Source organism: Calidris pugnax, unplaced genomic scaffold (assembly GCF_001431845.1).
Source record: "Calidris pugnax isolate Ruff unplaced genomic scaffold, ASM143184v1 scaffold197, whole genome shotgun sequence".
In the NCBI taxonomy this organism is placed as follows: domain Eukaryota; kingdom Metazoa; phylum Chordata; class Aves; order Charadriiformes; family Scolopacidae; genus Calidris; species Calidris pugnax.
Genome location: NW_015090936.1, coordinates 2,722,089 through 2,737,784, shown reverse-complemented (window position 1 = coordinate 2,737,784; position 15,696 = coordinate 2,722,089). Strand labels below are relative to the sequence as shown.

Below are 15,696 nucleotides of genomic sequence, written 5' to 3'. Positions count from 1 at the left end.
GAAAAATTGGGGGGGTTTTTTTTTGGTTTTTTGTTTTTTTTTTTTTTTTTTTTTTTTTTTTTGTTTGTTTTTTGTTTTTTTTTTTTTTTATACTGGGTGTCTTACTTGCCTCTACTTCTCAGTAATGCTTTTCACTTCATTATTATACCCGATGTGTTCCCCTCCACTGCCCTTTTGTGGTATAATGATAGTGTGCATAATAGTTTAGACCACATTTCTTATTTTCATGCTGTCTTTCACACAGTGGCACAGGTCTGCTATATATTGCAGTCTCCTGGGTTTAAATGCCTTCTTTCTGGACTACAGCAGGGGAAGAAGAAATGGGGAAGTGGTACTTTGCAGGGCAACAGTCAAAATCAGCAGCTCCATGGCTGTCACACTTCCTGAAAAAAGTCTCCTGATAAATCTCTACTCAAAGCCCTCTGTGGAAAGGATTTACTGTCTCCCCTTGGATCTCAATAACTAGTGGAGCATTCTGTGGTAACAGCACACCATACTGTAAATTCTCTCTGCTTTTGAGAAAATGAGGTGGGAACGAAGGAAGGAGACACGCAGGCCTGATGATGGGTTTTGACTGAGCTCAGTTGCATGATAAATACGCATCAATATACACATTAAGAATAAAAAAGCAGGTTTGTAAAATGTAACTGATGGGACAATGCCCTAACCTCTTCCTTCTCCCCACCAAGCCCATCCTGGCCCCAGTGCTTCATCTTGCTTTCTGCATCATAAGATTAAATTTTTAAACCAAGATCATCATGTTTTCTCCCCTCTGAAAAAGCATCCTTCATGCTTCCCTTAACAGTATTTGCATTCAGCACACAAAATATCCAGCTACAGCTGACCAATGTTACAAGCAACAGAAATTACAGCTTTGTCATGGATACTGTTTTGTGAGTGTGTTCTTAGTTCTGCACAGTTTATTGTCAATGTCTAACAGTCACCCTGTAGAAATCTCTAGAATAAGTTAAAGTACAGATAAAAAAATCCACTTATTCTGTGACTGAACCACTTTGTTCTTTAGAGACTTTTTCCACATAAAACAAACTCAGCAACTCGCTAGTGGTTTCCGCTGCAATTCGGCAGATAAAGTACCTTGTTCTAAACGTCGAGTTCACAACACATGGCTCAGACTCTACATTCAGCAATTTGTAGTCTCTAAATACAGCCTTAAAACTACTAACCTACATTAGTTCAGTTACACAAAGGCCAATGAAGAAAAGACACAAACTTCTAGGAAAACAGCAACATGAAAACAGAAAAATGGAAATGTCAGTGGCCAGGCTTCTCAGTGTGGAGGATTAGAGCAGAACAGAACAGCAGTGATGCCTTCTGCTTTGTGTGTCCCCTCTTAACAGTATGCTTCAAACAAAAGGCTCATTGCCCAACTTCATCACCTTAGTCTTTCACTCTGGGCTTTGCTCCTGCTGTGGCTCACCAATCTCTCTTTTCATCGTTTCTGACTGAAGTTCTATAATTAAGATAGCATGGTTGCCAATGGCTTCTGTCATTTTACACTAAACATTTAGGGACTGACCTCTGTTTCTACTGAAGGAGACTTCCATAGCATCTGTCTCCTCATGCGTGCTTCACAAATCCCAGGGCAGCTCTGTCCCAGCTGTTAGACAGGTTATAAATAGGTAGAACTCTGAAGCAGCAAGATTACTTCAAAAGAAGAAATGCTACACATTCTTGTGAAGTGGTCAGGAAAACAGCTGATTTTCTGATTCACTATGTGAGTGCTGGGATGAGAAAAGCCCGCTTACCTCTGTATTAACATTTCAGGTTAACTTTTCAGGATCTTAAGGTGTGCTCTCTGACTGACACTTTCCCCTCAGTAGATTGTTTACGAAGGTGTGGCTTTGTCTTGTTTCTCTGTTGCATATGCAAGGATTGAGTTCACACTCAGCTGGTGCACTTACGATCTCTAGTTTCTATGTTCATGAAACCTGTAGAAACTTTTACCTCTGGGACCTCTGGCACCTCTGGCCTATTGTCAAATTAGATAGGTATCATCCAGCAAGTTTGAAAGTGACTACAGATTGTCACGTGGAGACCATCACCACGTGTGCTCACAAGCTATATCTTGATTGGAAATGAAGATCTAATCTCTAACATGCAGAATGGTAGCTTTGTGTGGCATGTCAAGTATATCAGATACCAGATCCTGCAGTCTGCAAAGTCACAAGAAGAACACTGCTGGGGCAGAAGCACCAGTTCCTCCTCCTCCCGCTGTCAGCACTGGTGGCAAGACAGTCTGTCTCCTTACCAAAGCTACCCACCCTCCAGCCTTCTTTTTTCTTCTCGCCTACCTCTCACAGACCATCAGGACTTAAAATTTGACTTGAAAAAAGCTGACGCCCAATACTCAGCTTCTGCTGATGGAGTCTGTTGCTGTGGGAGGTTGTTTGACATGGCTCCATCAAGACACTGGACTCCTCTGTCTTTCTATTTAAGTCTATCTGAGCCGTTGGGGGAGGCTCTGTTGCCAAATGTGTCCCTGAAAGGAGTGGGCCTGTAGGTCCGTCTGCTTTTGCATAAGTACGGGTTTGCTTTGGTGCTGCCCTCTCATTCTCTCTGCCTATTTTTAGAGAACTGCTTTGTGTTAGAATCCATTAAAAAAAAAAGTGTCTTCTACGATACAACCATCTCTGATCCCACAAATTTTTTGAATATGAAATCATGAATCACCATGCCTACCATGCTTGCAGAATGTGTTGTTCAGTCACATTAAAAAGATTCTTCAAGTCAGTTAATTTGACATCTTAAATATATGCTCTCAAAACCCTAAATGCCACTGCATAACTAGAAAGAAAGCCTTAACTGAACTTTGAAATTTCCTTTTTCCCTCACTTCTCCTTTATTTTCTCTCCCCTCAACTTGAATTTGCTCTTTCGTTGCTCTCAGTTGAGCCTGAAATTATTTCTGTTGGTAAACAGAAACCATAATTATGTTTTTTTACTGAGACTGTAATCCTAGGTATTCTCTTGATTATTAAAAAAATCTTTAATCAAACTAATTTAAATCTAATTCAAATAGTTTGTTAAACTGTTTTTACGCACACAAATCCACAGTGGCTTTGGGACAACATTTTGCCTAATTACATGTAGTTTTTGACAGATTTAGGTCTTGCTCCAGGTGAAGTCTGGTCTATTGATTTCCAGAATCCAGTATGAAATAGTAAATATAAATAATATCTTCTCACAGAGGTCTTTGAGCAACTTTCAGGAGAAAAAAAAAGGGGGGGGCGGGGCATGTGCACCTGGAAGGATTTATCTTATTCAAATACACTGTTTAAGAATAAAGCTGGGAAAGTCTTTACACTGTTCAGAATACATAAACTTATTTTAACCGGGAAACAGCTGTAGTGGATCTTTCAGTTCAAAGGGCACGTGAACATACACTATGTCTAAACAAGGTCCTGACTTCTGGAGAAGAAAGCACCTATGGCAAAACGCTGGACTGCAATTAGGTGTAACTTAGAGTGAAAGTTAGATTTCATGCTCTGAATGCTAAGAGCACAAAGCTACACAGAACTTCCATCCCTAGTACATTCTTCAAGTTCTCACACTGTCATTGGGCATGTGCGTTTATCTGTGTAATAAACAACTGCTAATTTTACGTAATAGAAGCTCTACTGCTGCAGGCAGCAGCAGACTGAACTAAAACAGAGGCAATTAGACAAGCTGCTTGGGGGCAGATGGTCTTTGCATCACTCATGTGCTCTCAAAAACTTAATCTCAGCTATTTAAAGATAAAACTGTGTAGTCACACACACCCTAATCAAGAGGAGATGTGGATTATCTGAAGTGGAAGTGTGCGCATGTGGCTTTCTTGTGCATACAGATTCGTAATGCCTAACGTGTGATCTTCATTCATCTTTCTTCTGATTGTATCCCGTGCTTCTTTAAAATGCCTTCACGCAGAGCAGTGAGGCTTGCAACACCTGCATTATAAAGCATGTAAATGAAAAGACACTTTCCTATGGTTTCTGGCAAAGAGAAATCCCAATTGTTCATAAACTGCTAGGTTAAAATTTGTTGAGTTTCAGGTAATATTCTATTGAGTGTTCTCCCACCTTTCTTTTATTTTTATTTCATCATTACTATTATTTATTCTCCTATGGCTCCACCTCTGAGTAGCTTTGAGAAGCAGGCAGGATTATGTTTCTGGCCTTGCTGTTGAATTGGTGTGCTGTCATGGAATTGAAGCATGTAATCGGGTAATTCCCAAGTGTTTCTCTTCCCTGAGTATAGAGATAAATGCCTACAGAAGATGTGTTAAAAGAATTGACATCTCCTTTTTTGTAGAGATCTGAGATACTTCATAAGAAATAAGGAAACTGAAAATTAACAGTTACTGCTTTTACGTTGCTATTATTTGCTGTTAGATTACAATTTGCTTTCCCTCACTGACTAAATTTTGGTGACTTATTTTTACTGCCATTGGCTCTCATTACTTCTTTTTGGAGTCATTAACTATTATAACTAACATGCATAGCTCAAATTTTTGGTAGATAGGAGACTGGGAACAGTATAAGAGACGTAGCACTCTCTTCCACACATGGTAGAATTGGATCCTTTATATTTAAATTACTAAAGAGGATCTTGAGCTGGAGTATGTCTTATATGAGGTGTTTGGAATAGCCTGATAGTGACTCAGAACTTCTGGAAGATGGAGCTAATTATCCATTAACACTTGGATGCAATGCCTGTCTCGCGTTAATTTCCATGCTTGCCAAAATGATTCTGGCAAGGGGACCAGCTGTGAAATGTAGAAATAAAAACATTAGTTTGGAAGTATTATATATGCCACGTAGCTGCTTGCAAAAGGATGCGCACAAATGGAAATATGAGGCAACAGTATTACACCAGTGGGAGAATCTATAAGTGGTAACCTCAGAGTATGAAGAAGCTCAGGCATACCTTCTGCACTGTAATCTAAAGAACTCAAAAGGCCTCATGACAGGTATCTCTCAGCTATACAATGGTACCTACATCACCTCACCAGGCTACTGTGAACCACCAAAAAATCCATCCTTGTCAAAGTAGGACCATGGCACTCTCCTGCCAGTTTCTTAACCCAGAACTGCAACAGGATGCAGGACACGTTGGGGAAACATCAACTTGAAGCGAAGTCTGGGCCTTCCTTCTGTTGTGCAGTCCTTTGCATGATTAGAGAGTGACAATTTCTGTCTCTAGCTGTGAGTCGAGAAAGTATTTTTCCTCTTCTTGCCCTGTATTCTCATTTAGACAGCCACAAAAATCACGTTACTCCTTTCAGAGTCTACGTAAAACTCTCTCCCATGAGCTGTACAACTGCTGTCTGACATGCAGATGAGGTTCCCAACTGTGCTCCCTGCAAGCCGTAATGGAGCGTTTCCAAAAGCAGACATCCCAGTATATACTATCTTCTGTGAGTCTCTCAAGTTCACCTGAATAAGTTTCAGACGCGACTTTTCTGTCTCCCCAGTCCGGCCACGATTCTTTTTTAGGTACACATTGTATGTTGTCAGAAGGATGTGTTATACTGTTTTCCCTTCAGCATTTTTAGCAGTAATGTAATTTTAGCAGAAATTTAGTCCCAATTACTCTTCAGAGGTGCATATCTCAAATGACTTGGTGGATTTATAGGTCTTGATATTTTAGATACTATCCCTGTTTTAATGGCTGATAATGAATCATTCCGAGTCATCTCTTCGTAATCCATTGGTTCAAAACCAGCCATGAATATTTTCTTCCCATTAAGGCTTATTCCTTTGGGTTTGGTGTAATTAATTGTCACTTATGACTTAAAGAAAATATGCCAATAAATATTTATGCCACATGCACCATCTGCTTTCTCCAGTGCCCTGTATACTTAATGTTTAACAAATTTCTATAAGCCTCACACTGCAATTCATGTTAGAGAGAGCCTCTGGTTATAACAGCAGCAAGCAGTTACAAATGTCCACTCTGGAGGTAGCACAAGAATCCCATTTCTTGATAAATCAGACCATGGAGACACTGAGAATATGTGAGTGTGAAATGCTGAAAGGGATACAGCTGCAATACCGTGCTTGGTCCTCCGGGTGTTTATTTATAGCCTTGTCAGAGTAAGTCTAAGCATCTGGTTCTCTTAAATACAGATAGAAAAACACCGCTGTATGAGAGTATCACGGAGGGACAGGAAATAAGATGGTAGATCTAGACAGAAGACTAAAGAGTGTCCAAGTCTGAAGTTACAAGGCAAGAGAAGAAAATCTATTGTCAATCTTCCCCGCCCTGAAATTCATGAGGCAGCTTTTGGTTGTTGTATAAAATACATGTGTGGTACTGAAAATGTGGAAATACAGCCCTTTAAGGACATATTTAGTTTCTGCCTTAACATTAGCTCATATGTGAAGATATATTTTCAGGGCCAAGTATGTACAAGAGTAAAAAGAAACATATTTTTCAGATTATACAAGTAAGCCTTTCAGTGTTCTTTTAAACTAGTACTCAGTCTGCCTGCACTGGGCTCCATAAGGCAGAGAGTAATTGGTGAAGAGGAAGGTTTCTTAGTTCTCTGTGCAAGTGAGGGAAGGTGCAATTCCCTACCACAGCAGCATGAACACCCACACATGCCTGAGAAAGGACTAAGACTCAATGCCACAATTTAGCCTGCAGCTGTTGATTCCTGCTCCTTGTCAGGATATAATTAAGGTATAGTCAGGCTGAATAGGAAGATGGGACTTAAAACTAAAAATATCTCTAGTAATTATGGCTTAGATCTGGAAAGCAACGGATGGATTTTGATTTCTTAAATAGACAATGCTGTTCCAGAAGATGGTTGAGTAATTACTGAGTGAAAGGTAAAATAAACACTCTTGTAATCTGTCTACATGACATACTGCTGAGGAGGGTTTGTATGCACTCTCATGAGGGAGAGCAAACATCTTAGTATGTCTATTTTATGCAGGCAAATATGGCTTTGCGACGTTTACTAGGAAATGTAAATCCTGTTGACTACTGCCATCCTTGGAAATATAATCCTCCTTTCTGAACTTCTGTAAGACTCAACCACCACCCTTGTTAAGGGCCTCCTTTCATTCTTTGGAGTCTCTGGGGAAAGTACAGGAGATCGGGGCCCTGATTAAGAGAAACAAAATGTCCCGCTGCTTAGATTTCAATACCCTCACCCAGTGTCCACACAATAGGTAACAAGTTACCTGGAAGTAATTCTATTATCAAAGACTGATGTAAAATATAAATCTGTATAGTTGTATCTAAACTTCTAAAGATATGTAGTGTCAAATCTTTAAAAAGACTTGGGGGAAGAAATGAATGAAAACCACTCATAATCTACTTTAATTCAACTGAAAGCTGCTCTCTTTTTTTCCTCAAAATACACCTTGCCAAGGATTTTCCCTTTCTGCATATGTTATCATTCAGTTTGAATTAATTTGTGGGAGCTGTTTCCTGAATGTTTTTGTTCCATCACTTGAGTGAGCACTGGCACTTGTCTAATAGTACGGTGAGATGATTCAAGGAAGAATTGGCCAGAAAAATTAATTTCTTAATTTCATCATTACTTTTCTCTCTGAAACCCCTTACTGCACATTTGTACAAATTCCAGGGCAGTAAAAAAGATGAAGTGGGGGCTGGAGAGAAGGTAAGACCACAGAAGTCCTAATTTGACCACCTCAAATTAGTGCCTAATGGCACCCTTAACCTCCTCCTGAATCAGTTTAAAAGCTTGATGGCTAAACTGTAATGAAATTGCCAACGCATAGGTATGTGTTTAGGATAGCATAGCTAGGCAGTAGCAAAGGAAGCTGCCAGTTCTGAAAATCCAGCTGCTACGATGGCAAAATGACATTCTTCGTTATCTCAGTAAACAGAGAGATCATAGACAACAGGATTTTAACAATCTGTTTTACTTCTCACCAAGGCAACAGCCTTGCCACCCTTCACTAACGTAAGTATTGCTTCCTTTCCTTGAGATGCTGATGTCTGTCTCTTAGACTAGAACAGGTATGTTCTGTACTCTACTAACTAGCTAACAACCCCAAGCTGTAATTCTTCCTCCTCCTCTGTTGCAGATGGATTAGGGTTCTTCCATGTGGCATAAACCCACACAGTTGCTGGTTAGCATCCCCCACCATCCCCACTTTCCTAGTCACAGTGTCCTTCACTCGCCTTTGTACGACCACCAGTGCCCATCAGACCACTTGGAGAAAAAGTGCACGTAGCACGGCATCAGACAAAAGCAGCCAACAATTAAATGAGAGGATACTTTAACAAGACTGGATGTGACCAAGATTTGGGCTGCTGTCCTTCCCCTTTCCCTCTACTCTGGCTGTGTGTTCCTGCTGCTCCCTTGGGCTGTATCTAACTGATATACAACTGCGTATGCCTATGCAAGTAGCCTACATTATATGCACACTTGTATGGAGTATTCCGGTGTGAGCATTTATGTTGTTACAGAGTGGGAGTACTTGCAAGTAGAAAAGTTGCTGGACTATTCCAAGAATGTTTCAAATCTTTAAACCCTGTATTGAAACTGTTCTCACCCATCTGCCTGCAAAGCCAGGTTTTTTTTCAGCTATAAGGAGACATAAAATGATTTTTAAATGAGCTTTAGAGACCTTGACACAACTCAGTTCTTTAAAAAGTAGTATCTTGCTATGTTAAAGTAAGAAATGAGCACTGTTTTTTATTGCTTTGTTTTAATCAAAAAGCAGAGATTTTCTACCTTCCATATGTATCTCTGCCATACAATGTAAAGTTTGTGTTTCTACTTCTCCAGGATACTTGCCAAAGCCTAGAAATCCCATTGCCCCTCACACAGAGTCACACTGCTTGGGAAGGGAAGGATGTATTTTCCTAGACCAGTGGTTTTCAAATGCAATTCTTTGTCAGGCTGTGGAGTGGGAAGGGCTGCTTCCCAGCCGCCGTTTTGGGACAACATGGTCACGCGAAGAGGGTGAGGGCATGATGGGGTATGGGTCCGTTTTGAAAGAAAATCTTTTTTCAGTGCAAATATCACTTCTAATGCCTTTTCTATCTGCTGCTGGGCTAGAGTGTGAAAGTCCAGAGAATTTCTGGAAAATTCAATGCTATGATTTGTGCATCTTGAGGTAAATGAATGTGAAATGTCTTGTAGGACTATGATACCATCTTATTTGTTGTTTGTTTGTTTTGTTCTGTATCCTGCTTTTACCTAAATAACTCTTTTCATTAAAGTTCCCTAAAAGACAATTAAGATACATCTTTTGCAGTATGGCAATACTACCTTAATCATGTTCGTGCTTACTGCACAGACATTGAAAAGAAAAATGTCAAATCTTATGAAATGCTAAGAGGAATCATAAATGACTTTTCTGTGTGCAAGATTAAGACTTTGCACTTTTGGAGAGTCTAATGCCAGAAGAAACTATAAGACATCTAATTAAGGAAGAAGTTAAATTTCTTAACTTGTACTTACATAAGCCAACCACAAATACTCAGCGCTGGTAATTAAATAATCTAGATCTTTGGAGGGAAAGTAGGGACAAAGAATCTATAAATTTTTGTTTGTTTGTTTTTAAATAAGGTTTGCTTAAAACCTTATCCAAAGCAGAGAACATTTGTTGTAGGTCCAGAAAAAGACAGTTGGCAATAATCGTATATATATGACAAAGGTGTACATATATTTGTGTGAAACTATATTTATTTTATGAGGTCTCTCTATGGGGTAATTAGAATGTCTCATTGTGGATATTTTAATTACGTTTATAAGTCACTATGTGCAGTTTATGAATGATTATGTCTCATGAATCCATATATTTAAATCTATTAGGTGGGTTTTGATTAAGTTCCCATTCAGTGGAAACAAACAAAACAAGACTTCCATAATTAAACTACCTTTAAAATTTATACCATCTAATTATGATATTAGCATGAAACTATGTATTCTAATTTGCAGCAGTAAACTGCTGCTAAACAATATCATTGTTAATTGAACTAGGTTTAATTTCATGTTTAGCAAATACTTAAATATTCTCTGAGGAGGAAAAAAACACTCATAACATCAGTGTCAAAGTTATTATATTTAACATTTTTAAGCAGACAGCATGGAAAAATCAGATAAGGTCATCTGAAATCAGGAGGGTAGCACAGTTTAGCCCAGGGATGTTTTAAAGAGAGGTGGTAGAATGTTTTATTCCTATACAAAACTGAAAATAAACAGTGCTGCTACCTAGGATTTACCTTCACACTCTCCCACTGGGCCTTCACTTCAAGCACACAGAAATCTCTTTCAGCTGCCCCTTCCTGAGCAGCCTCTGTGGGAATTCTCCCTAGAAAGCCCTAATAACCTAAGGCAGTTAGTCCTGTCCCCCTGAACTCAATCCCAGTGTATCTAATCCGATTAAATGTAAACACAGATAATTGGACAAAAATAGTATGTACAGAAAGTAGAAAAGGAAAGTTAAGACAAGACAATCTTTCAAGCACTTTTCACGTCATATTAACTCATTACACATATAACACTTCTTTTCATAGGCAGCTTGGCAACATACCACTAAGCATAAAAATCAAGATCAGACATGGCATCTTGCTATTATTTCTCCCTATGATTCCTATTGTTTGTCCTTGCAGATGCCCAGAAATGTGGGATTAAATATGGACACACTAGCATTTCTTCTATTATGGTGGGGTACCAGAATTTGAAATAATAGTTTTCAGAACTCAGGAGAAGATTTCCAACTTAAGCAAATATGAAATACTGTTCCTCTAATATAACTTATTATCTTCATATCATAATGGCTATATTTTCATTAACAAGTATGGAAATGAATGGACTATTAGATGTAGCATAATGCCTGCTCCATTTAAAAATAATTCTCTCTTTGAAAAAGTAGTCTGCTATAACTGAATAAAATGTTTAGTGTTTTAATAAATCAATGTTAGTATACTGGGTGAGCGTATGTAGGACAGCCATGAGTCTATTTTTACTTGTACTAACTGTGCTAATCTGTAATGGGACATAATGAATATAACATTTATGAAAGCTGTGTTCATATGGTCTTGTTGCATTTATAGTTACAGTAAGATTAGACCCCTTATAACTAAACATGACTCTTCGAAATGAAAACTGAACACTATAGCTAAATGTATTACCAGCTATCTCTGGGAAAAGCAACGATTAATTATATAGTATATTTGATATTTCTTTTTTTCCTTCTGAAAATCTAATGACAACTTCCAAAGGCAGTTTGATTAACACATCTCTGGCACCATTGGCAACAGCAATTTATAAAATCTTCCATATGAAAGAGAAGATAAGAACATATTTTCTGCTAAGGGCAATCTGATTTCCTTGCTAATTGAGAAGCTGGGGAAACTATTCCGTGTTCATATCCCTCTTCCTTCCTTATTCCTGTAGGTTTTGCTTGTTTAGTGTCTGTCATTGGAAAGGACTCGGAATGAAATGCTTTGCAGGTTCCGAGTACGACACTGAGCTGATGCTTAATCTTTGCACAGTGGCTGAGTATTCACTGTTCCCTGGTTTGCTCATGTTCTGTGCACAGCCAAATGTACCACTTACGTATCTAAGGTGGGGAGTGCAAGTCTGAAAAAAAATACCACTCAGAATAAATTAACTAGGAATATGAACAAATCTTCAGTTCTGCTCATAACAGTGTAGTAACTGTTTATGTGGTATTTAATAGTAAGTAACTATTTAATAGTAACTCAAAAACATAGCTTCCAGGGACAGATCAAGAACTAAAATTCCAGGCCACCAAATACCTTTTCTCTTTGTGTGAATAGTAATGTTCCAAAATAACATTTAACTTATTAGCTTCTAAATTAATGCTGTCTGTATATGATATTTTAATTTTACTCAATATATTATTGTACATTCCACTTCAAACTCATCAATACAAAACTCTTTCAATATAATCTCTTTTCTTCTATAATAATAACTGTAAATTGCAGAATCAACTATGTACTAAAATTTTGCTTTGAAAATTGAGAAACTTTTTGTGTCTGCGGAGTTGGCACTGTGTTCAGAAAGCCATCCAGGGAAAGCTGACTGTCCTATATGCACACTACGCAAGGAGTAGGCAATGGGAGAAGATGACTTGGCAGACCTTGCTTCAAAGCATATCGTAGTATTCCTCCCATGTAAGAAAGGGGTCTGTCAGGGTCTTGTAGTTTAGGATGACATTAGAACTGTGGGGCATTTCTGTATCCTTGTAGCCTCATGGAGTACCTTTGGCCACCCCCTGCCTACAAGAACAACTACATGATCATACTATAGTATCGCAAGCTGTTTTCTTAGGAAACTGTCTGGTTTGTCTTTTCTTTGACAAAAAGGGGATTAAAAGAAAATTTCCACCTTGTATGACTTTGCCAGGGAAAATTGTGGGTATTCAGCACGTGTGAGATTTGAGTTGTGACTTGCTCAAACCCCTTATCTCAGAATCTCCTTTTGGGGTTGTAATGAAAAGTTATTTCAGTACTTCTGTCTCTTCTCTCATATCTACAGAATGGTAAGAGCAATGCTTATCTTCCCTACAAGGTGACTGACCAGGGCTAAATAAAACCTGATCTGTGCTTTCAAGAGGAAAAGTGTGTATCAAGCACACTTTTTAAAAATGTTTGCTTTAACAAGCTATCTTTTCTTGGTAGTTCCATCCTATCAGAGATAGATATAATTTCTTGTAAGGTTCAAAGAAACATGAAAAATAAAGTCAGAGCTCAACATATCAGAAAGCTAGTCATAATTAATTTTAATATTATTATTTGGAGTAAAATTTCCTCTGGGAAAATAAGCTTTTTTTTAGGATATGAACTACTAAACAGTAAAATTAAGCAACTGCAGTCAATGTTTTTTGCATTAAAAACAACCCTTTCCCATATCAAACAACGAGGATACCCTTGATCACCTGCCTGATGACCCCATCCTGGTTAAGAATGTATTCAGGATCCAGTTAAGGTGACAGCATTTCAGCTGCAATTGAACAATGTTTTAATTTCCTAATATTATGCCCCTTTTGCTTGGGAGAATACATGCAGAGTGCTCAAAGAACAGCAAACTGCAGTCTGTCTAGTTTTGGGAGTCTATGAAGTTAGTACCACTAAACAACTAAACATCACTCCTTAATATCCCCTTCCTCGTTTTACCCAGCATCATCCAAAATACACACAGGAGCTTGTTTATTTTCCCACCTTATACCTTGTATGGTTGCTTCCTAGTGCACTCTGATTAGGTCGTGTATTTTGCTTACTCTGTGTTGTGGAAACTGATAGTCCAGTGGACAGCATGACAGTGAATTGATCCCTATAATCTTTGACCGTGTTCCTAACTTTTAACTGCTGCAATTATACTGTTGTATCACTCCTGTTGTTCTCAGCATGCTGCATCAACCCCAGGCAAGACAGAAAGCCTCCAGTCATGGTCACCATGGGATGGAGATTCAGTTTCTTGACAGCAGGAGTCAGGGTTCATCAGCTAAAGCCGAAATGTCTGTCTCCTTGAGGGAACAGTGGCAGACTCCATGAGAGCCCTCAGCTAGTCTTTAGGTTATGTGCAGCACAAGCAGTGCTGGAAACCTTTTTCCTGAGATAAAACTGCTCTTTTCTAAAACTGCTCTTTTTTGTTAGCTCACTGGGGCCAGGGAGTAGCAATCAAATGGGATTCTGAGTAAGGATCTGCTCTCCTGAGCCCTTCATCAAATAAAGAACTATTACTATTACAGCAATGTATTTCTATTCAGTTTCATGTAGATAGCATGTAAAGCAACATAACAACTCCTATTTCTTCATATACACTCTTAACCAAAAGGTGTTCTTAATTGCAGTATAATGCACAATAGTGAGACTTCAATTTAATTTCAAATGTAAACTAATTCTGTTTGAGTTCTTTCGCTTCATCTAATATGGAGTTTTGTCTTTAATTGTATCTCTATGCCCTCAAGAACATTGAGCAGCCTTTTAAACATCTGCTCTTTCCAACCTGCCACTTAACAAGTTACGGTTTGGAGTAATTTTCTCTTTGGCTTATTTTTCTTTCTTGTCAGTTGCAGACTATGAACATAAAAAAATATGTAAGGCCACAAAGTCTGAGGTCCAAATGTGGAGAAACCTCTGCAGTAATCTTTTGTAATGTGCTTTATATAGAAATCAGTATGCATTTTTGCTTTGTATGTTTTCTTTTAACAGAAAGCTGGAAATTATACAAACTATAGACAGATTGCTATAATTTCAGTGTTATTTAGTCATTGACTTTTTTTAATTTAACATGTACTATGGTCAGCCCCACACTCTACCCAGATAATTCTCAATGGACTTTTCCCCAGAGGAGATTACAGTGAGTACTTACTGAGGCACAGTTGCTTTCTGACTTGTCTTCCAGAAAGCCAATTTGGCATGGTGTCCTCTGATTCTGCAGCCAGTAGTCTGTTGATTCTAGCAGGCTGTTACTGCAGAGAATCTGTTAAAATAGTTGAAAATAGTTAAAATAATTTAAAAATTTACTCATTCCTACTGTGTTTTGGGAGCCTGAACTCTATTGTTGTAATTCAAATGAAATCTTGCCTACAAAATTTTTGGGGGACAAGACTAGGACCCCTGTTCCTTTTGGACCTGTCCAGTTAAGACACCTTAAATCAAATGATTTATAAAGTATTAGCCTGTTATCTTTCAGATCTGAAAGTCCTTTGAGATACTTGAAGGAGAGGCCTAAACCCAACATTTGTATTGGAAAATTTTGCTAGGAGTTTTGTTCTGTGTTAAAGTGATAAACATTGATGGGGAAAATAATTAATTAATTATTCCAGAGTGGACAAACTTGCAGCCTTTATGATTTACTGTATCTCTCTCCATGATAAATCAGTACTATTCATTCTGCCAGCAGGCTCATTCCCAGGACTGCCCAGGCTACAAGCTCTTGCTTCTTAAACATTTTTTTCTGCTTGCTGAGAAACTGAAGTACTTAAGACCTGCTGTAATGACTACTGAGCTCAGTCAGTACCCTGAGACCAAAACTTTGTGTCTAATCTCTCTGTGTTGACTCAGTCCTACAGCTTGTGCCACCAGCTTTGCTCAAACAAAACCAAAATGAGGTTCCAGCTATCTGTAGACTATAAAGACGTGAAGCCAGTTTTGCAAGTCTGATGCTTAGATTGAACTGAATTCCGTACTTGCTGCCTCTGTGCTAATAGTCTTCCATGAAAAAGAAGGACCCTTAGTATTTTTAAAACAACTAGGTAACAGCAGAAAAAGAATAGCTGCAACAATGATAATACTTATTAGCATTTTATATGGTTTATTGTCTTCCCCAACAACAATGTCAAGAAACATATTTGTGAAATGGATGTACATTTTCTTTGTACTTCTAGCAATTCTGCCATTACATGGAAATAAGCTGTACTTTAGCTCTTTAGCCTTTTATTTTAATAATGATATTTTAAAACATAAATTTGTTGCCCTATCTGGAAAAAAAACCTATCCATGGTACTTTCCTTTATCTTACTGCATGTTTTTCATTGACATATCTTCGTCCTACTTCAGGAACACTTGGTCCATAAGCCTAGATCCCTTCTTTAGAAAGAGAAGTGTGAAGAACTTGAGGCCTCTTCATTTCTCAGGGAAGATGTGGACAGTGGAAAGCTGATCTGGACAGTTGACACAATTTTCTAATACTCAGGAGCAATCCAGAAGTAAGCTTATTACCACCCACAGACTA

General features: G+C 38.4%; 1 protein-coding gene across 3 annotated transcripts in view; it reads right to left on the bottom strand.

Annotated features, from left to right (window-relative positions):
- The window catches only part of SPHKAP (SPHK1 interactor, AKAP domain containing), a 76,484-nt gene that overhangs the window by 35,863 nt on the left and 24,925 nt on the right, over nucleotides 1-15,696 (bottom strand). For all 3 annotated transcript variants that reach the window (XM_014951793.1, XM_014951791.1, XM_014951792.1), the window contains exon 3: nucleotides 14,332-14,442. In XM_014951793.1, coding sequence (XP_014807279.1) covers nucleotides 14,332-14,442 — 111 coding nt within the window. The remainder of the gene's footprint in view (nucleotides 1-14,331; nucleotides 14,443-15,696) is intronic.